This window comes from Trachemys scripta, chromosome 14, assembly GCF_013100865.1.
Source record: "Trachemys scripta elegans isolate TJP31775 chromosome 14, CAS_Tse_1.0, whole genome shotgun sequence".
In the NCBI taxonomy this organism is placed as follows: Eukaryota; Metazoa; Chordata; order Testudines; family Emydidae; genus Trachemys; species Trachemys scripta.
Window position 1 is genome coordinate 27,223,815 of NC_048311.1, and position 27,077 is coordinate 27,250,891.

The following is a 27,077-nucleotide window of genomic DNA, read 5'->3' on the forward strand; positions in this document are numbered from 1 at the left end:
TTATGTGCTAAAATAAAAACTGGATTTTCTTCCAGATTTAGGGCCTGAACACAGCATCTTCGACATGGAGGTTTATTCCCAATTAATAATGTGCTGCTCTAGAGGCATGAGGGTTCCCTAGAAACAGGGACTCTCCTCAGCTCAATATGCCAAGCTTAGTCAAAGAGAGCCTTTTTAAAAATATTTGTTTTTAACAGATGTGAAAAAAAAGAGGCAGTTTTAAAGATTAGTTGATTGCTACACTATATTTTATTTTGAGTTACCCAAGTTTCAGATAAAAGTGCTGTGCCACAGAACTTTTCTATAGTTTGAGCAGATGATACAACTAGAGCTAGGCAGAAACTGGATTTTGTATTTCCAGGAAAAATTGCAATTTTGAAGGGTTTTTTTGTTCCAAAATGGAAAGAAAAACAAACAAACAAAAATAACCCTAAGATTTCCTGTAAAATGATTTTTAAAAGATTGTTTTGGGTCATTCATTTTTATTTCACATTTTTATATTATATAATAAAAAACAAAAATAGTCATTTAGAAAGGGAAAATCATTCTATTCCAAAGAGGACAAAATGGAACATTTCAATGTCATCAAAAAAAAATTTTCAATTTTTCTTTCAGAATGAAATTTCATACACCGAGATATGTTTCCAAAAAATGGTTCAGTTTCAACAAATCAGCATTTTCCGACACAAAAACATTCAGTCAGAAAATTTCTGACCAGCTCTACTCACAACTATGGAACCAGTTTGGATGTTGCTGTGCAAGATGTGCACCTTTTTTCAGTTTACTTCTATTTCTTGGAAAAGAAATCAAGATTAGACACAGACATTGTACCAGCTTCCTATAAAATACCACACACCAAATTGTTTGTAGAACTGCAGCAAGGACAGTATGGATGAGACAGACCAGAATATAGTCCTTTGACTGGAGCTTGAGTATCATTTTCTGGGCTCAACTTTTGATTTATAGAATATTGCACTTCCTTGTGAGCCACTGGACCTGTCCGAAACACACACACACACCCCTCCCCACCACTTATACTGCTGTGAAATGAAATTTGAAGTTATTGTGGCCTATTTTTTTTTTTTTTTTTTTTAGCATCAAGGATGTCAGCACACTTCTAAAAACAGTGGGTGTTAGTTGCTTCTGAAACAAGCAGATACATGCTGGTTTTACATAAGTTTAGTTTCTTATAAACCTGACCATCTGCATTAAAACTATATGGATCCCTCTAAATACTAGTCAACTACAAAGACGATGTTGTTTACTAACTACTTCCCACATCCTTTTAAATGTTTTGGTGAATAGTATGAGATAGACCAATACCTAAGTCCAGTGTGGTCATTCTGAGAGCTACTCATAGTCACCTATCATCTAAGCAAAATTTCAACCCAGGGATCCAAAATTGAAAATTTACAGGATTGATGCAATTTAGCTACTTTTTCAGCAATTTAGGATGACTGACAGTTTTATTTTATTATTAGAGGAGCCACAATTATATTCAGCATATGTAAACTGAATTTAGGAATTAGAATAAAGTATATTCAAATTTCTCCATAAAAAAACAAGAAAATCTACCCAAAATTATATTGACCAATTATAATAATTATTTGTCTATATATTAATACCATGTGACACTGAGATCATAGGTCAAATTTGAAACCTTACTGCAGAACTAGAAGAAATTTACAAGGTAGCTAGTATGGCACAATATCCAACTGCTAATAAGCTAAGGAGGAGTTCAAACCCAACTATTCACACAAAGAATGCGCCTTTTTTTAATTTATGCAAATAGACGATAATTGTTTCGTTTTTTATTTTAAATGGATTTTTAAGAGATTCTTGAGCTAGCATACAAATTCTCCCCTTTCTGGTAAAAGCTGCAAGTCAATGCAACAGAATTAGCCACAAACCTATTCACTTGTTCTTTTACACAAACTTCTCACTAGGATTGTCAAATCACCTCTTGTGTTCCTTCATAATAGGCATGATGTCTAGGTGACATCTCCTCTACATAATTAAACAACCAGTTAGAGACTGTCTCAAGAGAAGCCATGCCAGGTTTTATTTAAAGCCCAGTGCATGCTTGGTAAAGACTTTAGGAGTTTAGTCAGTGCTGTGTGAATATTCCTACAGAGCAGACACAATCAGTAAAGTTTAGTTTACGTACCTCAATATCAAACCTTAGTGCCTCCATTTAAATAACTCCCCTTCATTTAAATAACCTGGTACATAAAAGAATATTAGGCAATAAAAATTACAAACAGTTAAAAAGTTTGAGAGATGTGCAACACTTATAATTCTCCAATAGAATAATTCTGCTACAAAAGTAAGAACGCTCTGGTAAAGTGACTAGCTTCAGAAGCAAATAATGATGGCTTATAGCTGCATTAACTTTCACATTGATGGAATCCAAGTCAAGAAATTTAATGAAGTGTTTGTACATATAGTCCTCTGGCTCTTCACAAATCAAGTGCTTAGGAATCATTTGTCAGCCATTCTGACATTTCATTCTCTCAGTTAGCCAAAACCCTGATTTGAAGACATGCTGCAAGAACCAACTGCTTTCCCTGGGTTTTGTGGGAAAAGGAGGAAATAATTGAGAAAGAGATGGAGGGTAGGATGAGACCAATTGTTCAGGCATCTTGTTTAAGCACATGGTTTTAAATTAAGCAATGTACCTGAGGTATTGGATATGTATAATTACATCATAATAAGCTTAAAGTAAAAGGTTAGAGTGGACACGTGGAGGAGACAATGTTTTGAAATACAGAACACAAAGGATAACTATCTCAAAATTTGCTTGCTAAAATAATGGATGTCAAAGGCATAATAGAATAGGGATACTTGGATCAGCATTGCATCAAACTACAGTACATTTGCTGAACTAGTCAAAGTCCCTCTACCAGCTGATTGGCAAAACATGACTGATGCTGACTCCCCCAGCAAAAGAAAAACATCACATCCTTGGAAGCAACAAGCAGCCATAATGGTTGTGCTTACAACTGAATCTGCACTAATTGTCAAGCTTTATGTCAATGCCATAATGATATTCCTAAGATTTTTTTTTTATTTTCTAAACTTAAATATTCAAGTATCAAAAGTATTAGATACTCCAATATGCACATTCAAGAGACATCACAAACTTTCCAGTAGAACAAAAAAACTGAGCCCCCTTCCCCCACTCACACACACAACCGAAGATCAACCTGTGAAACTCCATGCCTGAGGATGTGGTGAAGACCAAGACTATAATAGGGTTCAAAAAAGAACTAAATAAATTCATGGAAGATAGGTCCATCAGTGGCTATTAGCCAGGATGGGCAGGGATGGTGTCCCTAGCCTGTGTGTGCGAGAAGCTGTAAATGGGTGACAGGGGATGGATCACTTGATTACCTGTTCTGTTCATTCCCTCTGAGGCACCTGGCATTGGCCACTGTTGGAAGACAGGATACTGAGATAGATGGACCTTTGGTCTGACCCAATATGGTCATTCTTATGCTCTAGGGACATATCATCATGTTATTTTTCAATATATTAATAGATTTTTAAATTTTTTAGAATTGTATCTCACTCATGTAAACTGAATGTGATTTTTGTTTCAAGTGTCCACATATGGCTGGTGAGAAGTGTTTGACTGACACTTGTACTTAAATTGTCTGCACTGCACAGGCAGCAGCATCATAATTTCCCCACACACATCTCTACAAAAATGCTGCAACCATGAATAGGACCACACCTCCAATGAGAGGGCAGTTCAGGTTCCATGCCCAAATCACTTCTAGGATCTGATGAGATTAAGATACCAGTTACTGCTATCTGTAAGTGGCAGTGTTTGTGATACACATATTTGTTCAGCAGGAACTGGACACAGACTTACAGCTGGCCAAATTAAAAGTTGGTACTTTATTATTCATCACCTGTAATAAGCAACATTAGGCATCACCTGCTTCTTTTCTGAAGATAAGAATTTGAGAGACAACTTAAGACACAAAATTATTTAATTAACTTAAAAAGTAAACCTTTCAGTATACTGCTAAAAATACCAGACAGGCTACAATACAGTTTTTCTTGCCACCAACTGGCAACTCAGCAACAAGTTTGGGGTCTATATATGTGATGCCTCAAAAGATAACATTTTAAATGTACACATTTTTAAATTTTAGATTTAAACTCAAATAAGCACAAAATTTATAATTCTACCAGTTCTTAGAAGGTGCATTGTTGTTTTAGTAGTAGGCACCTAAATACCACATACACTGACAATATGCACATGTGCCCAAAGGTAGTTGCTTGCCAAAATATTTAATTTATTTAATTTAGGTACTTTTTCTCAGGACTTGAGAAATTCTCTATTGTATTCTGTATAATGGATCTTACACCTGGATTTTTGGCATCAAAATATTTCTCAGCATGAAGTCAGGAAACAAATTCTTCCCTTGACCAAGCAGGAGAAGGTGGGTAACTATGAAAAGCTCCCACATAACTATTACATTTCCATTTAGTTAAGAAAATGCAGAATAGTAACTTTCAGTGCTTGGGTCTAACTTGGTACAAGAGTTCATCTTTAAACAAGAACTATTTGAAAGACATCAAACTGATCAAAGTACGATCCCTACAGGTGAACTAAAATCCATTTTCCAAAAGATGATCTCTCTTTGGCAGTTACATTATATTTAAATTGTCTTGCAATTTCTTTTAAAAGACTACTGAATTTAGGATCCTTAGGATACGAAAGTGGTGCCTTTACAAAAAAAATTCTACTCCTTTCAAAGTTTTGCAAAGCCAGGTAATGACATCCCCTTTGCATATATCCATTAAGTAGACAAATAATTAAAACAAATGACACATTCTAGCAACCTGAACTACCACTTCTCCTTCTCAAAAGTTGTCTACAAGTTGTACAAGACCACACAGCTATTTTATTAAGTTCAATAAATTCACACAAGCTATGTGTTTTTCTCCCCAATACCAAATACTTAGATTGCCAGAGTGTTTGTTGCCTATGGCCCAATTCATCAAGATAATTTAAATGTATGCCTGGGCTTAAATACCTCCCTGAATCAGGACCTTTTTTTTGAAAAAAAGGTCAAGCCTAAACTCTACCAGAGTGAAAGAGAACCATAAATAAAAAGCGGTGCAAATCTAGACAAATCATAATTTTTGAGTGAAGCTTCAAAAACTCCTATAATAAAGCAAATTATGGGAAAAGAGGAGTGCAGGGTTTAAAAATTTGAAAGACGACCAGCTTGTTGTTACTGATGTAAAAAGAATACATTTTATAATTAAAATAGTAAAACTGTAAATCCAAATAATCAGTGAGCCTCAAACCCCTAATTAATAAACCAAGTTTTAAAGTTTGCGACATTTTAAAATAAAGGCAGTGTTTAAATGCAAGTATTCTGAAGACTTAAACCTACTTCACCTTTTATTTCCATTTTTACCACTTTTAGTTCTATGTTTGGATGTGTGTTTTTTTTTTTTTTTTTTTTTTTTTAAACACACCAGTAATTAAAACTGGGTTTAAACCAGTGCAATGAAGCCCTGTGAATTTTTCCCCAAACTGCAACAATGCAATCTCCATTTTGAACAATGCACCTCCTTTCCCTTCTAGTAAAGCTAGTTTTGTTCTGAGGCCACTAAACACTATATGCATGTCTGCAAGGCACACTTGCAAATCCTGAGTTTAATTTTTGGAGGACACCTCATGTTGCATGCACTTCCTTTCCTTGTGTCTGCAAGAAGAACTTGATGTTAACAGGCATCCTTGTCTATATGTATTTGCAAGGACCCTTTTAGTATGCATGCATCTCTTTTTCCTTTATAAAAGTACCATTGGATGCTCTATACAAGTCCTTCGCCACTGTTTGTGAACACTTTCTGGCGTAGCATGCGTCTATGTAGTTGCAAGCCCTCTCTCTGTGTGTGATAGCATCCTTACTGTGCACATATTATTTCTCCTTCCCTGTGTGAGTTTATAAGCACCTTCTGATTCTCAACGCATTTGTGTGGTTGCCAGCACCACTTGATTTGCATGCCTCTCTCCCCCTGTGTCTGCTCGCAGGCATCCCTTCCCCTGGGAATGTGCGTTTCCAGACCTAGAGGGAGCATGTAGGGTGCCCTCCCCTTCGTTTACAGTGCATCCCATTGACAGTATACCTGGGGTGCTGCTGTAGGTGCTGTGGCTCCTGAAGCTGCTCTCAGTGCAATAGCTGGCATCATCTTCATCCTCCATCTCCTCGGGGTAATCGGAGTCGTCGTCGTCGTCGTCTTCCTCCATGATCTCCTCTTCCTCCTGCTCCTCGGAGTCCTGGTTATCCTCGGGGTCCCCCTCCTCTTCCTCTTCGGACACCACGCTCTCCTCCTCCTCTTCACTCTCATGATCATCGTACACCACTTTGCTGATGCTCCTCCTGGACGAGGCAGCCCTGCCTTGGCTGCTGCCGCTGCCTCCTGCGCCTCCTCCCCCTGCTGCTCCAGCCCCAGCCCGGCCCCTGCCCCTACTGCTGCTGCCTCCACCGCCAGGGGTGCTGCTGCCGCCGCTGCCTCCCTTCCTCTTGCTGCCCCCTCTGGGGGAGGCGGTGGAGGAGGAAGAGGCCTGAGCAGCCCCGGCCCCCCTCGGCCTGGGCCCCACCGCCTCCACCTGGGCCGAGGCCGCCCACCTGCCCCGACTGCTGCCCCGCTGCCGGGACCTCAGCCCCCCAATGGGGCCCGGTGGGGCGGGCGGAGCCGGGGAGCTCGCCTGAGCGGTGGCCGCCGCAGGCTGCTGCTGCTTGGGCGGCCTGCCTCGCCGGCCCCGCATCTCTGGGCGCTGGCCGAGGGGGGAAGGGAGGGGCAGGGACGGCTGGGGAGGGCGCTCGGAGTCCGGACAGGCAGCTGCGGGGAAGCTCCCCCCCCCTGCGAGGGTTCCGGGCCGGGGAGGGGGGCCGCCGAACTGCGAGGGCCGGGGGATCAATCCGAATTGCCGGCGTCCCGCTCCGGATCGCTACCGGCCGCCATCTTGTTTCTTCGTCTCTGCCTCGGCTCGCTCCGCTCTGACTGGGGGAAGCGGCGGCGGCAGCAGGCCCTGAGCGCCTCACGTGACCTGCCAGGCCGCCGAGCTCCGGCAGGTGGCGCTGCGGCGCCGGCAGCTCCTCGGCTGGAGAGCCATGTTAGCGCCCCAGCGCCGGGCAACGCTGCCCGCCCCCCAGCCCACCTCCCGGGCGCTCAGCCCTGGGCGCGAGGCTCCCCTCGACTCCCGCAAGTTCCCTGGGCCCTACGGCTGCAGCCACCACAGAGCTCTCCTCATACCTCAGCTACAGAGAGTACAGGGCTGCCCCCGCCCAGGGCTCTCTGCCTCCTGGAGCTTTCTAGCCTCTGCACCTGCCGCAGGGCTCTCCTCACGCAGCCAGTACACAGCCTCCATCCCCAGGACTCCCTCTACTCTATACCTGTGTCCAAAACGTGGCATCCCTCCACCCCTTGCCAGCTTCAATCCCCACAGTCTGCTGTTTCCCCCCTGCTCCAGAGCCTAGGCACAGGGCTCTTCCCCCTCCGTATTGCTGCACAGGCCAGTCATAGCACTCCCACCCAAACCACACACCCTCAGTAGGGCTTCTCCCAGCTTTACCAGGCAGAGGGCAGGGCTGTCCTCAGTGTTATCCTCCTGTAGCGGCTGGGAGCTCTACTGCACCCCCGCTGCATCCACCACAGCCCAGTACCAGGCAGGCAACAGGGCTGGCCCTATTCTATCTTCAGTCTTCATCCCTGTTGTGTGCATAGCTAAGAACCTCCTACACCCCACAATGTCTAACCACAGCCAACACCAAGCAGCAAAAGTGCCAGACTACAAAGTTTACCCCAGTCTGCATTTTCTTGTCTTCCATCTTCAAACTACATCTCTTATTTGCAGCTGCTGTACCCACACTCCAGTCTTGTTTGGTACAAAGCATGGAGTTGGGCTTCTTTCACTTTGTACTTTCTCACATATCTCATAGCTCCATGCTTCATCTATATTGCGTTCATTTTCCAGGGAGCCTGAGAAGTATGACAACTGCAGAATCCAATCACGGCATCAACATCCTATTTCCAACACTGGTAATTAGGAGTAGCTCCATTCAACGGAGTTATACCAGTGTAAAAGAGAAAATCAGGCCTCAGGCATGCATATTTCTTAGGTCATGTCTACACTAAAGAGTTAAGTTGACTTAAGTTATGTCAATGGTCATAAACTGCTGTAATTACATCACTTGTACATGTTCACACCACGTGCCTTGTATTGGCAGAGCGCGTCCACAGTTGGTGCATTAGAACCAACAGAGAGAGCAGTGTACTATTTGGGCAGCTATCCCACTGTGCAAATAGACACCTTCTGCCGTTAGACGTTCTGGGAATGGATCACAATGCAGCATGGGGGCAGGATCACTATCCCATGATGCAGTTTTCTCCATCCCATAATTCCAAGGCTTTCAACTATGTTTCGTGCCATTTTCCAACTGCTCCGGTAAACTTTGTACCCTACATCTCTGCCTGAAAGCATGGATCCTGCACTGCTCACCAAGTCTTGTGATAAGCATTCTGAACACAATGTGGCTGATCCGGCAGTATTTCATGAGCTGCAAATCTGAACAGGAAGCCGTGGTGCCTGCCCTGTTGTGTGTGCCATGGATAGAAACCATTCAAGATTTATGTTGACATTCATGGAGCAGCTGCACACGGTAGACCATCACTAGTGGGCTCGGGAAACAAGCACTGAGTGGTGGGATCTGATTGTGATGCAGGTATGGGATGATGAGCAGTGGCTGCAGAACTTTCACATGCTCAAAGCCACCTTCCTGGAACTGTGTGTGGAGCTTGCTCACACCCTGCAGCACAAGGACACCAAAATGAGAGCTGCCCTAGTGTTAGAAAAGCAAGCGGTGATCACTGCGTGGAAGCTGGCAACTGCAGACTGCAACCACTCAGTTGCAAATTAGTTTAAAAGTCCACCATGGGAGTTGCAGTGATACAAGTGTGCAGGGCCCTTAATTGCCTCCTGCTACAAAAGACTGTGACTCTCAGCAACATGTGGGAAATACTGGATGGATTTGCGGCAATGGAATTCCCTAACTGCAGCAGGGTGATAGATGGCATGCATATCCCAATTTTGGCCCCAGGCCATCAACAGAAAGGGCTATTTCTCTATGGTATTGCAGGCGCTGGTGGATCACTGGGGTAACTTCACCGACATCAGGGTGGTCAGGGAAGGTGCATGATGCAAGCATCTTCAGGAAAACTGGCCTGTATAGAAAACTGCATGCAGGGACTTTCATTTCAGATCTGAAATGCCCATCCTAGGAGACCCAGCCTACCCCTTAGTCCTGTGGCTCATGCAGCCATACACTGGAAACCTTGACAGCAGCAAGGAGCGCTTCAACAACAAGCTCAGTAGGTGCAGAAGGACAGTAGAAAGTGTGTTTGGCAGATTAAAAGGTCGCTGGTGCTGCCTTTTTGTCAGGTTAGACATCAATGAGGAAAATATTCCCATAGTCATAGCAGCCTGCTGTGCTTCGCCTAACATTTGTGAAGCCAAAGGGGAAAAGTTTCCCCAGGGGTTGAGCATTAAGGTGACTCATCTGGCAGATGATTTTGAGTAGCCAGATGCCAGGGCTATTAGAGGGGCTCAATGGGGGGGCATTTGAATCCGGGAGACTTTGAGGCAGCATTTTGACAATGAGACCCACTAATATGTCTTTCTGTAATGACACTGTTTACTTGCCACCTTGAATGACCCTGGTAATGATTTCTGCCTGAGCATTAATTGTAGTCTGCCAATGTGCCAATTGCCACTGTGTATAAATTTCTGCTGCAACCACTTTGTGTAGGTCACAAATAAAGAACCAGTGTCTTTTTAAGCCTAAATTTTTCTTAAACAGCAATACACAGATTCACATTTCTTACAAGGGACATGACACTGAGTAGCACTCTCTGAAATGAGGATGTCACCAGCTGTGTGTAAGTCCAGCTGCTGTTATGGAAAATGTCCTTGGGATAGAATGCAAGAGGTACTGAGACAGGCTGGGAACATGAGTGGGGAGTTTGGGGAGGGCATGGAATCCAGTTCTGTATGGGCTGCAGGGAGAGTCAAGCATGCATGTGTTCTGCCTGCAGCAGAATCAGGGACCTGAGCATTTCTGTTTGGTCCTCCATGAGTTTTATCATCCGCTCCTCACTCTCTATTATCCGCTCCTGCCCATGTCTCCTCCCCTGGCTATCCATTTCTAGTTTTTCATTTACTGTCTCTCTCCAGGCTCGCTATTGGCTTGAACAGACGATTGCAGCACTTCTCAAAACATGTCCATCTAACTCCTCCTCAATCACCTCCTTATCTGACGGAGGCACTCACTCCGCCGATGTGTAGGAGCTGTCCCTCAAGGGCACATCTGCAGAAGCAAAAAAAAAAAAAACAATACACAGAGTCAGTATTGTGTGTGTACTCACAGTCTTGAATCATAAAAGTTATACATCTTTTTCTCACCTTCCCTTGTCAAGCACACAGCATGGCCAGAGCACTAAACATAGTGAGTTCACCCTGGGGGGTGAAGGAGTGCAAGATGGGACAAAAGGGTCTGGATGGCTTTAGAAGGGAATCAGTACAAGCACCTAGGGACACTTTTCTGAATACTGACATCATTTTCCATGAACGATCAAGGGGTGATCAAGCTGAAATCACACTTCTGAGGGTAACTGAAGATGCAAGGGTGCATCTCCTGCATGCATGCGGCTTCAAATTGGGTCCATATCCTGCTTGCCTGTGTGCTACCTTGGTTCCTGCAGAAGTAATTGCCTATTAGCATGGAAAAGTTTCCTACAACAGGGGAAGAAACAAAGCAGCTCTGCCAAGGAATCTTCATCAGAGAATTGCAGAGTACCTGCAGGAAAGTTTCCGAGAGATCTCTACAGAGGATTTCCAGGCAATCTAGGTGTGCAATTTGCATTAACAAACTTTTCTGCAGGGCCCCTGCTGCGCAGATGCACAGGGGAATGAGAAGCATTTGCAAACAGTGCCATGTGTTGTTAATTTCAATCTCTTCTCCCACATGCACCGTGTAACAAAATAAAGGATACCTCTATCTCACGTACCTGTGCAGTATCAAAGCAAAATGAGTAGTTACCGGAGCACCCCTCTCCTGCTTCAGGCATGCCAGAGCTGGACTTGCTAGACCCCTCTGAAGTCAAAAAGAGGTACTGGCTCACCATGCCACTGGATGAGCCTTTCACCTGGCCCCCTCAACTCAACCTCCTCATCCACTTTGTCCTCGGGGTTGACTTCGCTGTCCGCTGCCTCCGTCACCCCAAAGAATCCATGGGGCTCTTGGCGGTGGAGGTGGGGTCAGAGCCAAGGATGACATGCAGCTCCTTTTAGAAACGGCATGTTTTCAGCACCGTCCCAGCGTGATGATTGGCCTCCCTGGCCTTCTGGTGCACCAGCCTCAGCTCCTTGATCTTAGCATGGCATTGCTGCGTGTCCCTTTCATGCCCTTTCTCATCCATGCCATGAGCAATCTGCTTATAGGTGTTCAAGTTACTATGGCTGGATCAGAGCTGTGACTGCACAGCCTCCTTTCCCTACCGACCCAGTAACTCCGGTATACTCCAGGCAGGAGCGCGTTTGCTGTGGAAAGCCGGCATGGGGTCAGCTGGGAAGATGCAATGTGAGCTGTCCATGAGGAGCAAAAAGGAAGTGGAATTTCAAAAATTTCTGGGGCTTTAGAGGAGGTGGGGCACATACTAGTGTATGTGGCTGCAGGGCAGTAGAGTAGGAACGGTTTACCAGATCGGTCATGATGGGCATTGTCCTTGTGCGCCACCCAGCAAGCACAATGTCTACACTGACATTGAGTTGCTCTAACTTCATCACAAAAAGCTCTATGCCGCTCTTCGAGGTGGGTTTATGATGTCGGCATAGCAGGAAAGTTAAATCGGCAGGAGCAGCGTTGTTGTGTGTACACCTCCACTGTTTTGTGGACAAAACTTGACTTTTGTCAACAAAACTGTGCAGTGTAGACAAGGCCTTTGTCACGTTTTAAGCTGCCTCATCATTTATATTCAGTTCTACTTTTTAAAATGTACTGTTGCACAGCGCTTTAGAACCTTGCTAGACTCCACAGTCCAGCTACAGCACCAAGCAAACCCAGCTTATGCTCCTGTGTTCTTTTACCTTTTGGGTGAATCTCCTCTATATGCAATTATTGCACAGCCTGACAACCCTGCTCACCCCCAAAGTTGTCAGTTAAATCACAGTCCTGTACTTAATTTGCACTCTTCTATGCTCAACATTTAATCTCTTTTAAAAGGTGCCTATTTTTACATGAACCTGCTGCTCCATCTGAGAACCATGTTAGGCCCTCAAACCTGCTTGTTGGGTTGGAGAAGGATGGGAATGGTGTTTTATAAAATACAATTATTATTAAAAGCAAAGCAGAAAAAAGCCTTCCAGAAGAATGCATTTTACAAATTTCATAACATTAACTCTCATACTTACAAACAAATATCTAAGTGCTTGATGTTCTTATAAACCTGCAGAATAGTGGATTTTTAAATGTAGGTATCATGGTGAATAATTCATCTACAAAGTTCACAAACTGGTCTTTTGACAGTGACCACATTCATTCCTAATGTAAGCCCAATGATTGTACAGCATTTGGCCCACAAGTTTTAAGATCTGAACCAAACTTTAATTATGGAGCCCGAAACCACAGAGCGCATCTGGTTCTGTTTAATTATAAATCCCAAACTAAACATTTAGCATGAACCTGAGCCAGTTTATAGTTTTGATGCTAAACCAGGTGAAACATAACTGGCTTGTTTTAATTTGCTTTGAAGTCATACCTGAAACTCAAAGGAATAAATAAAAAACCCATGTGACTTGGAATCAGAAGAGGTTGGCATTAATGAATCCCCTATACACCAAAACTGTTGAAACTCACACAGCTCAGGTTTTAAACTTTTGTCTCAACTGTTACCTAGATCCAGAAAAGGAGAAATACACATAGCACATAGGTGCTAGCTTTCATGCTATGAATAGCATATTTAATGTCTTACTTGCACTTTATTAATATGCAACTACAAGTAACTATAAGAGTATATGAAACAAAATAAATAGTACTTTATTTCTGGCTGCTATAAGAAGCAGTACTGTATAATAAATAGCACTTGTCCTGATACCTATTTTCATGCAACAAGTATAGTGCACTAAAATTTATATAGGACTCCTCTCTGAGCATTGGGAAGTGAGTTCACTGACATTTTCTCTGTTATGATTAGCAATATATACATGTACAGAACTTGTGAACTACTTTGAGTTCCTTCAGGATGAAAGGTGGTACAGCAAAGTAAAACATTTTTGTTGAAATGGACATTCATTCTCTTCTTTGGTTTGTGAAAGTAAATAACAGTACAGTACAGGGGATAGAAACATCTTTCTTTGAAAGAAAACTCTTCCATACAGCCAGTTGGCTCAGACCTAGGACTGGATATTAAGGCATGAATGCCATAGGCCTGTGCTAGGACCCCAGCTATAGTATGGCCACATGATTACTAGACTCTACAGTAGCTTGGTCTACACTTAAACGTAGGGGCTGTTGATTAATTGCAGTTAGCTCACGTAATTAACTAAAAAAAATTAATCGTGATTAAAAAAATCATGATTAATCACAGTTTTAGTAGCACTGTTAAACAATAGAATATCAAATTAAATTTATTAAATATTTTGGACATTCTTCTACAATTTCAAATATATTGATTTCAATTACAACACATAATACAAAGTGTTCAGTGCTCACTCTATATTATTTTTATTACAAATATTTGCACTGCAAAAATTAAGGAATAGTATTTTTCAATTCACCTCATACAAGTACTGTAGTGCAATCTCTTTATCATGAAAGTGTAGATTTTTTTTGTTCCATAACTGCACTCAAAAACAAAACAATGTAAAACTTTAGAGCCTACAAGTCCACTCAGTCCTACTTCTTGTTCAGCCAATCACTAAGAGAAACAAGTTTGTTTACATTATGGGAGATAATGCTGCCCACTTCTTATTTACGTCACCTTAAAGTGAGAACAGATGTTTGCATGGGACTTTTGTAGCCAGCGTTGCAAGGTATTTATGTGCCAGATATGCTAAACATTCATATGCCCCTACATGCTTTGGCCACCATTCCAGAGGACATGCTTCCATGCTGATGACACTCGTTAAAAAAATAAAGTGTCAATTAAATTTGCGTCCAAATTCCTTGGGGGAGAATTGTATGTCTCCTGCTCTGTGTTTTACCGCATTCTGCCATATATTTCATGTTATAGCAGTATCAGATGATGACCCAGCACTTTGTTCTGTTTCAATGCAGATTTGACAAAACACAAAGAAGGTACCAATGTGAGATTTCTAAAGATAGCTACAACACTCGACCCAAGATTTAATAATCTGAACTGCCTTCCAAAATCTGATTAGGACAGGGTGTAGAACATGCTTTCAGAAGTCTTAAATGAGAAACACTGATGCAGAAACTACAGAAGCTGAACCACCAAAAAAGAAAATCAACCTTCTGCTGGTAGCATCTGACTGATGATGAAAATGAACATGCGTCGGGCCGCACTGCTTTGGATGGTTTTCAAGCAGAACCCATCATCAGCATGGACGCATGTACTCTGGAATGGTGGTTGAAGCATGAAGGGACATATGAATCTTCAGCGCATCAGGCATGTAAATATCTTGCAACGCTGGCTATAAAAGTGCCATGTGAATGCCTGTTCTCACTTTCAGGTGACATTGTAAACAAGAAGTGGGCAGCATTATCTCCTGCAAATGTCAACAAACTTGTTTGAGCAATTGGCTGAACACGAAGTAGGAGTGAATGGATTTGTAGGCTCTAAAGTTTTACATTGTTTTATTTTTGTACATAATTTTACATTTGTAAGTTCAACTTTCATGATAAAGAGACCGCACTACAGTACTTGTATTAAGTTAATTGAAAAATACTATTTATTTTATGTTTACAGTGCAAATATTTATAATAAATATAAAGTGAGCACTGTACACTTTGTTTTCTGTGTTCTAATTGAAATCAATATATTTGAAAATGTGGAAAACATCCAAAATATTTATATAAATAGTATTCTATTATTAACAGCACAATTACTTTTTTTTTAATCGTGTGATTAATCACGATTAATGTTTTTAATCACTTGACATGCCTACTTAAAAGTTGTATCAGCATAGGTATGTCTGTCAGGGCTATGGGAGGAAAAAACCACACACACACACTTTCCTGTTAGCTATAGCTATAACAACAAAATTCCCAGTGTAGACAGTTATGTTAATGTAAAACCCTCTTTTGTTGACACAGCTGCATCTAAACTGGGAGTTACATTGTCTTAGCTACATCAATTTCCTCAGCTGAATGCCATAAGGAATTGGCCTGCTAAACCCAGGGTTGTGAGTTCAATCCTTGAGGGGACCGCTTAGGGATCTGGGATAAAAATCTGTCTGGGGATTGGTCCTGCTTTGAGCAGGGGTTTGGACTAAGGGGGTGAGGGATAGCTCAGTGGTTTGAGCATTGGCCTGCTAAACCCAGGGTTGTGAGTTCAATCCTTGAGGGGGCCATTTAGGGATATGGGGTAAAAATCTGTTGGATGATTTAATTGGGGATTGGTCCTGCTTTAAGCAGGGGGTTGGACTAGATGATCTCCTGAGGTCCCTTCCAACCCTGATATTCTAGGATATCTATGCTTTTATTAATTTCAAGTACTAGACCAAGGCCATGTCTACACTACAAACTTTGGTCAACAGAGGCTATGTCAGCAGACAGCCACCAATTCACATATCACACATGCACATGCAGCTGCTTGTGTCTATGTTATACATACTAACCCAGGACTGCTTGTGTTGATGCAAAGTGTTGTGGACCACCGGTAGGTATCCCTGTGTGACATGCATGGCTGTCTAGCATGATGCCTTTTGGGAAATGTTCAGTTGTTCTAGAAACAAAACTTCTCATCCAAGGATCTCTGAGAGCCAGGGCTCAAGTTTGCAGCATGCAATTTTCACCATCCCAAATTCCATAATTTTCACGCTTTATTTTTAAAATCCTACAAATCCACATGGCACTTTCTGGGGTTTGCCCTCTCTGACAAAAGCATGGAGTCTGCAGAGCTCTGCACTATTCTCATGAATGTTGCAAATACTAGATGTGCGATCCTGATGCATTCACAAACCTGCAGGAAGTACTGCAACAACAGTGGACATGATGATTTCTCCAAGCAGTTTGCTGAGGGACAATTCAAGGGCGGCATTCATGGAGCAGCTGCAGATGGTGAAGCCTGCTTCTGGGCCCAATAAATGAGCACGGACTGGTAGCATCACATCGTAATGCAGGTTTGGGATGACAAGCAGAAGCTGCAGAACTTTTGGATGCAAAAGGTCACATTCCTGGGCCTGTGGACCAAGCTCACCCCAGACCTCCAGCATAGGGACACCAGAATTAGAGTTGCATTGACAGTGGAGAAGCAAGTAGCAATTGCATTGTTGAAGCTTGCAAAGTTGGATTGCTACCGGTCAGTAGGAAGTCATTTTGGAGTCAGAAAATCCATAGTGGGGGGCTATTGTCAAGTGTGCATGGCCGTTAATCATTTTCTACTACACAGGACTGAGATTCTCAGCATTGGGTGGGACATAGTGGATGGATTTGCAGCAGTGGAGTTCCTGAACTGTGGGGTGAGGGTGGAGGCAATAGATGGCACTCACCCCCCACTTTGCCACAGAGTGCATCAATAGAAACAACTACTTTTCTACAGTTATGCAAACATTGATGGCTCACCAGAGATACTTCACGGATATCAGTGTGGGCTAGTTTGGGAAGGTGCATGATGCTTTAATCTTTAAGAATGCAGGACTGTTCAGGAAGCTGCAAACAGGAATATTCTTTCCTGACTGGTGGATTACCATAGGCAATATTGAAATACCAGTACTGATTTTGGGGACCCCCACCTACACAATGCTCCCCTGGGTCATTAAGCCATATAGTGGCCCCCTTGACAGCACAAATAAAGATTAAACTACCAGCTCAGCAAGTGTAGAATGACAATTGAATGCACTTTTGATAAACTGAATGGATGCTGGCAGTATTTACTCATGAGATTGGATCTGAGTAAGAAAAATATCCCACAGGTTATAGCTGCATGTAGTGTCTTGCATAGAATCTGTGAGGCAAAGGGGGAAAAGCTGTCACAGGGTGGAGTGAAGGAGTGGTTTACTGACTTTAACCAACCAGATGCAAGCCATTACAAGAGCTCAACCCGGAGCCATGCAGTTAAGATGATCTTTCAAAGCCTCTCTCACCAGTCAGCCAATAGTGTTCTGTACTGGATTGTTCTTTGGGCCTGGAGCTTCAGATGCTGCTATGAATTGTGTGGTATTTGTGTACATTTACTGAAATGACTGTTTTTCTGCACTGTTTTTGCCCACTCCACATCATACACTGCAAAATGCACAGCAGTACTGAAAGCACAAAGCATCACCTAACTCATAGGCTCAGAAAAACAACGTGCAAAGAAGAGGAGGCAATACAATACAAATTTTAAACAAAATGATTGGACTGGGACTTTGCAATTGGAAAGGCAGCAAACATTTCTGCCCCTTTCAGTGCACAACTGTAACCCATTGCACCTACATGCACACACAAACTGGTTCTCTCAACTTAGTTTACATGAAGCTGTGATATTCATTGGTGTCCCATGGTGTGAAGTGGTAGGGGGGTAAGGAAGGATGCAGCCTGTCGTGCCATGTGGTGGGGTTGGGGAAGAAGGGAGCTGCTACTATGGAGTGCTAAAAGAGTAGAGAGTCTGGGATTTTTGGATCTGTATGTCAACCAGGATCTGCAGTATTGGTGGTTGCTAACTCAAAAGACCCATTAGATCCAGGTGCATTCTTCTCCTGGGTCTATCTCCTGTGTGCGCTGTCCTCTACGCCATCTGCAACATCAGCGCTCTAGGCCCTGTTTTCACAGTCAATGACGCACTAGCTTGCAGGATCTCAGTGAACATGTCCGCCCATGTCCTCTTCTTTTTCCTTCTCACCAGTCAGGCACCGACGCGTGAAAAGGGCAGCCCTCAAGGCCACAACGGCAGCAATTGCTGATAAAAGCAAACCGGTGTAGCAGTGGATTGGCAGTCACAACAGAAAGGGAAAGAAATTTCAAAACTCCCTTCTTAAAAGCTTTTATAGGATATGCCTACTGACACTTTAGCTGTGGAGCATCTCTGCACAGCACTGCTCCCCAACTTCAGCCAGGGCCGGCTCCAGTAACCAGCCCAGCAAGCAGGTGCTTGGGGCGGCACGGCAGGCTGTTCGGAGGTGGGTCCCTCTCAGAGGGAAGCACCTGCCACCGAATTACCACCGACGAAGAAAGCGGTACAGTGGAGCTGCCGCCGATCGCAATTGCCATCGCGGCTTCCCCACACCCCTTGGAGCGGCAAAAACCCTGGAGCTGGTCCTGACCTCAGCTATGGTGAGTATGGCCCAGCAAAGGGAAGGAATTTTAGTTGCATGAAGCAATCAAATTTTGGCCTCTATTCCATGGGTATAAGCATAAGGCAAAGGTACTGAAAATTACCTCTATTTTCCACAGGCAGTGGTGGCTTTAGTTGATTTCTCACAGCTGAGGGTAACAAAGCACAGAAAACAGCTGCTACTGGGGTCCCAAAGCCACCTGGGTCAGTATGACTTTAGCCTGTTTATTGCAATGATGCCAGCTAAACTCATCATGGCGTCTGGTCTCCATGACCCCTGGGCAGTGAAGTTCACAATTGTGACCAGAGCAGTTAGTCACTGTTGCAGGCAATGGGGCATTGTGGGACAGACAGTGGAAGACTGTTAGTGTAGACATTACAGAACCTGAGTCGACTCTCACGCTGCACTGACCACCGTAGGTTGACCATGGCTCAAAGTTGTTTGGGGATGTGGTTTTACTGTGTTGCTGTAATGGGTTGCTTATAAATAATAATAAATAAATAAATTTAATGGAGATATCCCATCTCCTAGAACTGGAAGGGACCTTGAAAGGTCATTGAGTCCAGCCCCCTGCCTTCACTAGCAGGACCAAGTACTGATTTTGCCCCAGATCCCCAAGTGGCCCCCTCAAGGATTGAACTCACAACCCTGAGTTTAGCAGGCCAATGCTCAAACCACTGAGCTATCCCTCCCCCCCTATGTTGGTGGGAGACAAATTCGAGTGGAGATATGCACAAATAGGTCAACGTAAGATGATTTATATTGATTTAACGTTATAGTATAGACCTTGCCAAAGACTGAATTTCTTGTTCCACTTGTGTTGCTGGCTCTACTACTCTAACCCTAGGACAATCTGGGGACAGCCAGGTGCCATACCGAACTCCATAGGAATGCCTGGTAGAATTAGGTATAGCAGTCCATAAGAACGGCCATACTAGGTCAGACCAAAGGTCCATCTAGCCCAGTATCCTGTCTATCGACAGTGGCCAATGCTTCAGAGGGAATGAACAGAACAGCTAATCAAGTGATCCGTCACCTGTCACACATTCCCAGCTTCTGGCAAACAGAGGCTAGAGAGACGACCTCTGCTCATCTTGGCTAATAGCCATTGATAGACCTGCTTAAATCATGTACGCTTTTTAGTTCATGGTGCTTCTTTTCAAATTATTTTATGACTGGTGTATGGGCTGGGCCTTTGAGCTTACATATACTTTTATATGACCATGTTCAAAATGTACTGCAATATCCAAGTTTTACTACATACAGCAGTAAGCTACGCCTAAGAAACTAAGCAACCACTTCCATCTGACCTTTGCTGACAGATTGTATTCAATAATACAAATGTTAGCAGCTTAGCTCATATTCTAGATAGCTATTTAGACAGACTTCTGCTTTCATTAATACACTGCTTGGGGGAGGATTTATTACTCAAAACCACTCTGGGGATATCATCTAACAAAGGAAAGTTGCTAGGTGTCTTCAGAAAAAAAAACCAACCTCTCTGAAAAAAGATATTGTACTAATTATGCAGAGTACAGATGTAGTCACGAGCCAAGATATGCTCTTAAAATAAATGGGATTCGGTTTAAACTAAGATGATATATTTTAATGTGTTATTTTAACGAAGGCCAGTCAAAAATGAGCAGAATATGAAGAGGAACAAAAGTGTAAATATACAAGATTTACATGAGTTACTCTCAGGGAACAATACAACTATCTCAACAGGATAACCAGCCAGTTGGATTCTAGACTGAAATATTTGTCCCTCCCACCAGACTTTTCTATTCAGGGACTAAACTTAAAAACCAAAAACCACACCAATAGTTCAGCTAAGTTCTATTATCAACTGTCACTACAGGTTTGGTCGCACAGAAGGGAATCTTAAGATTGAATTGTGGGCACCAGAACTGGAGAGAGAGAATGTTGATGAATTAATTGGAGAGGGGTCAGAGAAGAGCCACAAGAATTTGAAAGGAGAACTGGAGCAGGAACTGAGAGTTCTTTAAGATGTGTCCCTCTAGGGGTGCCCCACTTCGGGCATGCATTGGTCCTGTGCCGTTGATTAGAGATTTTTGGTCGCAGTGCCCATTTGGCTCGCACATGCATCCTACATACAGTGGAGTCGCATCATAGGCGCATTTAACTTATACGATTTTAACTATATGCGCTCGGCCAAACAAAAACAAACGAAAAAAATAATAATTTAAATACTGTACCTGTAGTGCAGGCGATTCCGCCCAACATTCCACTCAATGAGCGTTTGACTATATGCGATTTTTGCCTTATGCACTGACTTCAGAACCTAACCCCTGCATAAGACGCAACTCCCCTGTATCCTCATGCCTCATACCAAAGTTCTATAGGGCTGTGCAGGTGAACTGCCTTCAGTTCCTTCTCTATTGTGAAGTCCACAGAGGAAACTCCAAAGCGGAGGGGAGGTAGTGGAGCATCCACAGGGTCATACCTCTCCTCCTCCAAGTAGCATCCCTGGGGGTGCTCTGCTTCAGATGACTTGCTAGAAGTAACCCCTTAAGGCAATGGGATTTTCGGAACAGAGTCCCTCAGAGAAGAACTGCATTGCCTACTGTAGTGTCTGATCTTGCGGTGTGAACCAAAGCATATGCACAGAAGACCAGATTGCAGCCTTACAGATTTCAGCAACTGGAACGTCCTTGAGTACAGCTACAGACATAGATTGCAATCTACTAGAATGTGCAGTCAATCATGGGGGAAGTGGAACCATAACAGGCAATAGTGCACCCAGAGATGCATTTGGAAAGTTTGAGTGGAGACAGAGGCTCCCCTAGCCCTAACCTGCATGAGAAACAGTCTAGGCACCTTCCAGAATGGCCTACTTCTGTCCAAGTAACAGGCTAATGCCCTCTGAACATTTAGTGTATGGAAATCAGATTACAGTGTAGACTGATGCAGTTTGGGGGTGTGGGGGAAGGAAGGTGAATAGTTTAGTTAAGGTTTCTTGAGTTTCACATTTGGTAAAAATGTTGAATGAAATTGTAATGATACCTTCTCCCTGAAGAACACTGTACATTGGAGAGCCTGCCATCACAACTCCCATCTCCCCAACTCTTTGAGTAGAAGTGATGACCACCAAGAAGGCCCTCTTCATAGAGGGATTGAGCCACTAGTCATGTGGTCACTGTTTCAGAACAAGATTGAGAGTCCCAAAGCAGTGCAGGGGCTCTAATCTGCAGAAAAAGATTAATAAAACCTTTCAGAAATCTTGTGGTCAGATGAGTGAATATTGAGAAGCCTTCTAATGGCGTGTGGAAAGCTGTTATCGCCACTAAATTAACCCATGAAAAGACCTTGCATTTTCAATTCCAGCAGGTAATCCAAGATTGTGGAAAGAGATGACTGGACAGGTGAAGATGGCACTGGTTATACTAGAGATAATCTCTTCTCCATTTCCAAAAGGGAAGTATCTTGTAGATTCCTTTCTGCTATTTAAAAGTACATTTGGTACTCCTGAGAACAGGCTGCTTCTAATCCTGAGAACCATTGATTGAGGAACCAGGCTTGTAGCTGCAGAACATTTGTATTGGGGTGAAGCATCTGACCTGCATCCTGAGACAAAACAGTTGAGGTTTGGTTGAGAGCCACCATGGAGGGAGAGAGGCGAGTTTGACAAAGTAAGGAAACCAAACTTGTGTTAGCCAAGTTGGTGCAATCAAAATGACCTTGGCTTGGTCCTGCTTGATCTTGATGAGGACCTTTAAAAGCAATGGAGTTGGAGGATATGCATAAGAAAATATATTTTTTTTCCATGTAATGTGGAAAGCGTCTCCTACAGATTGAGTCCTGAAACAGAGTTTTCTGCACGTCATGGTGGCTGCCATAACAAAAGATCAATCTCCGCAAATCCTCCAGCTAGGAATATTTTGCTGAAGATGGAAGAGTCCAAATCCCATTTGTAATTTAGGGAGAAATGTCTGCTGACGTTGTCTGCCATGGTATTTTGTGTATCCAGGCGGTAAGAAGCTGAGAGGACTATCTGGTTTTCCATGCATCATTTCCAAGTTTATTTCTTTAGTGCAGAGCAAGCAGGAATGTGCTCTGCCCTGACAATTGATACAATATAAACACATACAAGCTTTGTCTGTCATGATTTTGATGGACTTGTTTTTGACTAAGGGAAGAAAGTGTAGGCAAGCATTTCTGACCACCCTTAACTCCAACAGATTGCTGTGCAAGCATTCTTCCTGTTGTGACCATTTTCCTTGGACTGTGTGAGGACCCAAGTGTGCTCCCCATCCCAAGAGGGAAGAGTCTGATGTTAGCATGACCATAGGGGGATTGTGGCTGAATGGGACTTCTGCACAAACCTTAGATTTTTCCACAAGGTGAGAGAGTGTAGGAACAAGCTGGGTACAGATACTTGTTTGTTCATCTTGTGTTTGTTGGGCACATGACTGTAAGTGTATCTTTGTCACATTCTTATAAAATCTATTAATCATGCCATAATCATTTATAACTTTATAATTTGCTTGTGTCTTGATGGTAGCTGGACAATTCTGCATTATAAGTAGGCTTGGAAGTATTAGATTTTTATCAGTAAGTGTCATTAAATGAATTTTCTGATACACACACAAACCGATGAAAACATTTCCATTTGATTGTCAAATTTACAGATCGGCAAAGCAAGAAAAATGCTGCTTGAGAATTTAGAGTCCTCCTTATTGTAGATAAAACATGTTGTAATGAAAGCTGCATGAAGCATGTATTTACAACTCTGCCTAAACAGTTGGCTCCAGGTGTTAGCAAAACTGGAGCTATAGATAATTATGCAGCATTTATAAAACTAACTTTTTGAATCTCAATGTCTGTCATTAAATTGTGACTCCTCCCCCCTATGATTTTCCACAACTATGAAAAAAAAAATCTAAAGCCGCTTTAAAATATTATCTGATGAAATTATATTAAAATCCCCCCCAAAATTCTGCCAAATCTAATTATAGGAAAGCATGATTCTAGGGTGGCAGCCTGAGTCATAGAATTGGGTATTTTTAAGTGACTGCTACAAACAGCAACAACAAAGCGCTCCCCCCCCCCCAAAAAAAAACAGCCACCCAACCCCTCCCCCAAGCAGAGTTAAAATTCTGATGCTACATAGAGTGTAAGATGAGATATTGACATTCTGAAATTTATGTAAATAGTAATGGTAGTCTCCAGGATAATTTTAATAATTTGAGTCCTCAAGACCATCCCCCAGAAAGATGGTCCATTCTCTCATCACGGGCACCAGGAGTTCAAATGGATATAAACAACTCATCTTTTACAGGGAGAGCCCCTAAAATGGGATTCTGGCTCTGGGAATAGGCTAGTTCAGACTTGTTTCAGGAAAACATGACATTAGGTTTGGTCTTCACATTCAAAAGGCTTTCAAACATGTAGGGCAATCAAGGTTTTTAACTCAGAATGTAAGTTTGTCATGTAGAGGTGAGGGGTGGATTTAAAAAAATAAATCAATCAGAAGGGCTGCAGCTACCCATGAGGCAAAATGTTTATCTGTATTAGAAAATGGTGCAGATGAGGTGTTCTTACTTACCTTCTCATAATACACGAGTAAGAAAACAGCCAATGAAGCTAACAAGCATTGCATTTTAAAGATGGTAAGAAGAAATACTGCATACCATACGGCCTCACTGCCTTCAGTGAATAAAACTAGGCTTGGTTGCTTCAAAAGTGTCTTTAGGAAAATATGAAAACAATTTAAAAATGGGAGGCTAATGAAGCACATTGTAATTAGCTATGAGCTGAATAGATCTGCAATTCATAAACTAAGTGGGGAAGACAAGAGCTTTGTGAAATACCAAATCTGAGATTTCAGCTATCATAAAAAGACCAGAGGAACAACAAGCCATAAAATGAGTGCCTCCAAAGGGGACGTTGTCATTTAATACTTTTCAGATCTGCTATAGCTAGAGAAGGTCCCTTCCCCAAGCTTTGTCAGTTTATCTACTAAAACCTCAAATTAGACCAGGAGCAGGCAAACTTTTTGGGCTGAGGGACACATCAAGTTTTGTAAATTGTATGGAGGGCCGGTTAGGGGAGGGGGTCTTGGGCCAGCTCCCACCTCCTATTTGTCCCCCATACCCCTCCGGGACCCCTGCCCCATCCACACACCCCTGCTCCCTGCCTGACTGCCCCCTGCTGCCCCAACCAACCCCCCTGCTTCCTGACTCCCCCAGGACCCCTGCCCACATCCAACCCCCCCTGTTCCTCCCCCTACCACCCCACGCCCTATTCACACCCCCGCACTCCCCTGCCCTCTAACCAACCCCCCCTGCTCCCTGTCCCCTTACTGCGCTGCCTAGAGCGCTGGTGGCTGGCAGCGATACAGCCGTGCTGCCCGGCTGGAGCCGGGCCACACCGCCGCCACCACACAGCACAGAGCACTGAGTCAGGATGGCCTCTGCAGCTGCGCTGCCCCAGGAGCTCACAGCTCCACCGCCCAGAGCATTTTGCGGGGGGCGGAGCGAGCGAGCGGAGGCTGCGGGGAAGGGGTAGCCTCCCGGGCCAGGAGCTTGGGGGCCAGGCAGGACGGTTCCGCAGGCTGGACGTAGCCCACGGGCTGAGGTTTGCCCACCTCTGAATTAGACACTAAAAAGGTAATAAAATGAAAAAGCCACAAGCAAAAGAATCTTTGTTCAACGGGGTAATAATAGAGGAGAGAACAGAGTTTCTCTTCAGGATTTACACTCTGATAAGGAAGGGCTAGTTGACAAACTCCTTATTTTCCATCTTTTGGAAAAGTAAATTTGCCCAATGTTAAGGACCAACTGAAAAGAAATTAGTTATTCTTACTCCCTAAATAAAGTAGTAAATCTTATTGCCAATATAATATTTAAGAGGGAACCAGGCAGATTGTGTTAAAATGACCTTCTATACAAACCTAAATGTTTAAAACAAAGATTCCACACTATAATTTGGCTCATATTGCTGAACAATTCTTGCACAGTAGAATACTGTCATCTCATTTAAGAAAGTGTCTGTCAATACCCTATTTATGAAGCTATTTTACCAATATACAATCAAGATTGCGTAAAATCAAGTCACATTTTAGAGTGTTACTCGGAGTATATTTTCCTAGTATGATTATTCTGATGTCATGTGAGGTCTTCAATATGTCATCCAGTGAAAATGGGAGAGATTTATACATTAAGCCGCAAACTTGTATCCCTCAAATGTAGCTACAGAGTAAACCATGTTACCCTGCACAGAAAGCTCACAACCCATTATGAAGAGAAAGTAAATTTTTGTCAGAGAAGGAATTAAATAAAAAATAAGTTTATGAAGAATACATATCAAATTCAAACCAGTTCTAACATTTCAATAGAATATAAGCCAAAGTCTTTTTGGGGTTTTATTCTTTGTAGCTCTTGCAAACTTCCTTCTATCTTGTTGAGTTCAGAGTAAAATCGTACCTAAAAAGGAAAATTAAGATGTTTATAATACAATGCTTATGGAATGTTTTTCACATATGAAAAGCAATTGCACATTTATATGGTGCACATGTAAATACAGGATCACTGCAATACTGTCATTTCTGGGGCGGTAGTGGATGGAAGACAGTAGAAATTTGATGCAAAGGACAAAGCATATGAGTAGAGGAGAACAAACGTATATAATTGAGTCGATTGTATTTTTATATTCCACATGTCACTCTGATACTAAATCCATATGCAAATTAGGTCAGTATTATAGGAAGTGTAACTTACTTGTGCTCTCACAAACTTATGCAAGCTAAAAAGCAATCCTTTTGCTTCTGGTAGCATCACCACAACTGTAAAATGAGCATCTAGTAACAGGCACATCCAGTCCATAATCTGAGGAAACAAGACAAATCAGCATTACTGTGTTTTATAGTTTAATGATATCTAACATCTGCTTAACTGATTACAAGTTCAACCTTTGAACTAGACATTTGTATTGAAAGTTAATTTCTAGTGATATAAAATGACCCCCCCCCTTTTTTTTGAGAATGTCTTTTTTCGAGCCACTTTATAAAGATATTAATCTGTTAGCACTTAATGAATAAATGCAATACAATACAGAACTTATCAACTACAAAATTATGCCATTACCAAATTTAGGGTAATATTTAGTGCTATCTTCTCACCTGGTTTATGGTTGGAGAACACATGCCAGGAAAATCCATACTAACGTTTTCACTGCACTTTATATACAGGTATTGCAAATACCGGAGAAACAGCTAGAAGGAAAATAGAGTCAGACTGCTATAACAGACATTTAACAGATTCTTAGTTATTTCCCCCTGAACATGCCCCTATTTGTAAATTTTAATATACTAGTTTTCAGCTCCCTACGAACTTGTACAGTAAGTCTGAATTATTAGTCTCAAGACTTTTTGATACCATCTGTGGATTAGAGTGAATTCTGGAAACCACAGAAAACTAGCAGATTGAGCATACGTAAAGTGTCAGAAGAAATTCAGCATTAATCATTGTATGACAGATCTAAGTCATTGCTACTTGAGTCAGACACCAGACATATCACCAATCCATGAGGACCT

At 42.7% G+C, this 27,077-nt stretch overlaps 2 protein-coding genes across 11 annotated transcripts in view; both read right to left on the minus strand.

Annotated features, from left to right (window-relative positions):
• Nucleotides 1-7,017, minus strand: part of BPTF (bromodomain PHD finger transcription factor) — a 94,849-nt gene extending 87,832 nt beyond the window's left edge. For all 9 annotated transcript variants that reach the window (XM_034790573.1, XM_034790574.1, XM_034790566.1 and 6 more), the window contains exon 1: nt 6,157-7,017. In XM_034790573.1, the coding sequence (XP_034646464.1) occupies nt 6,157-6,799 (643 nt within the window). In that variant the 5' untranslated portion in view covers nt 6,800-7,017. The remainder of the gene's footprint in view (nt 1-6,156) is intronic.
• A 2,889-nt stretch (nt 7,018-9,906) lies between these two features.
• Nucleotides 9,907-27,077, minus strand: part of NOL11 (nucleolar protein 11) — a 38,553-nt gene continuing 21,382 nt past the window's right edge. The window contains exons 16-18 of one of the 2 annotated variants that reach the window (XM_034790282.1): nt 26,664-26,756; nt 26,263-26,370; nt 25,816-25,968 (exon numbers count right to left, since the gene is read on the minus strand). In XM_034790282.1, coding sequence (XP_034646173.1) covers nt 25,855-25,968; nt 26,263-26,370; nt 26,664-26,756 — 315 coding nt within the window. In that variant the 3' untranslated portion in view covers nt 25,816-25,854. Of the gene's footprint in view, nt 10,398-25,815; nt 25,969-26,262; nt 26,371-26,663; nt 26,757-27,077 lie in introns of those variants that run through there. The other variant, XM_034790283.1, reaches the window with a different exon arrangement.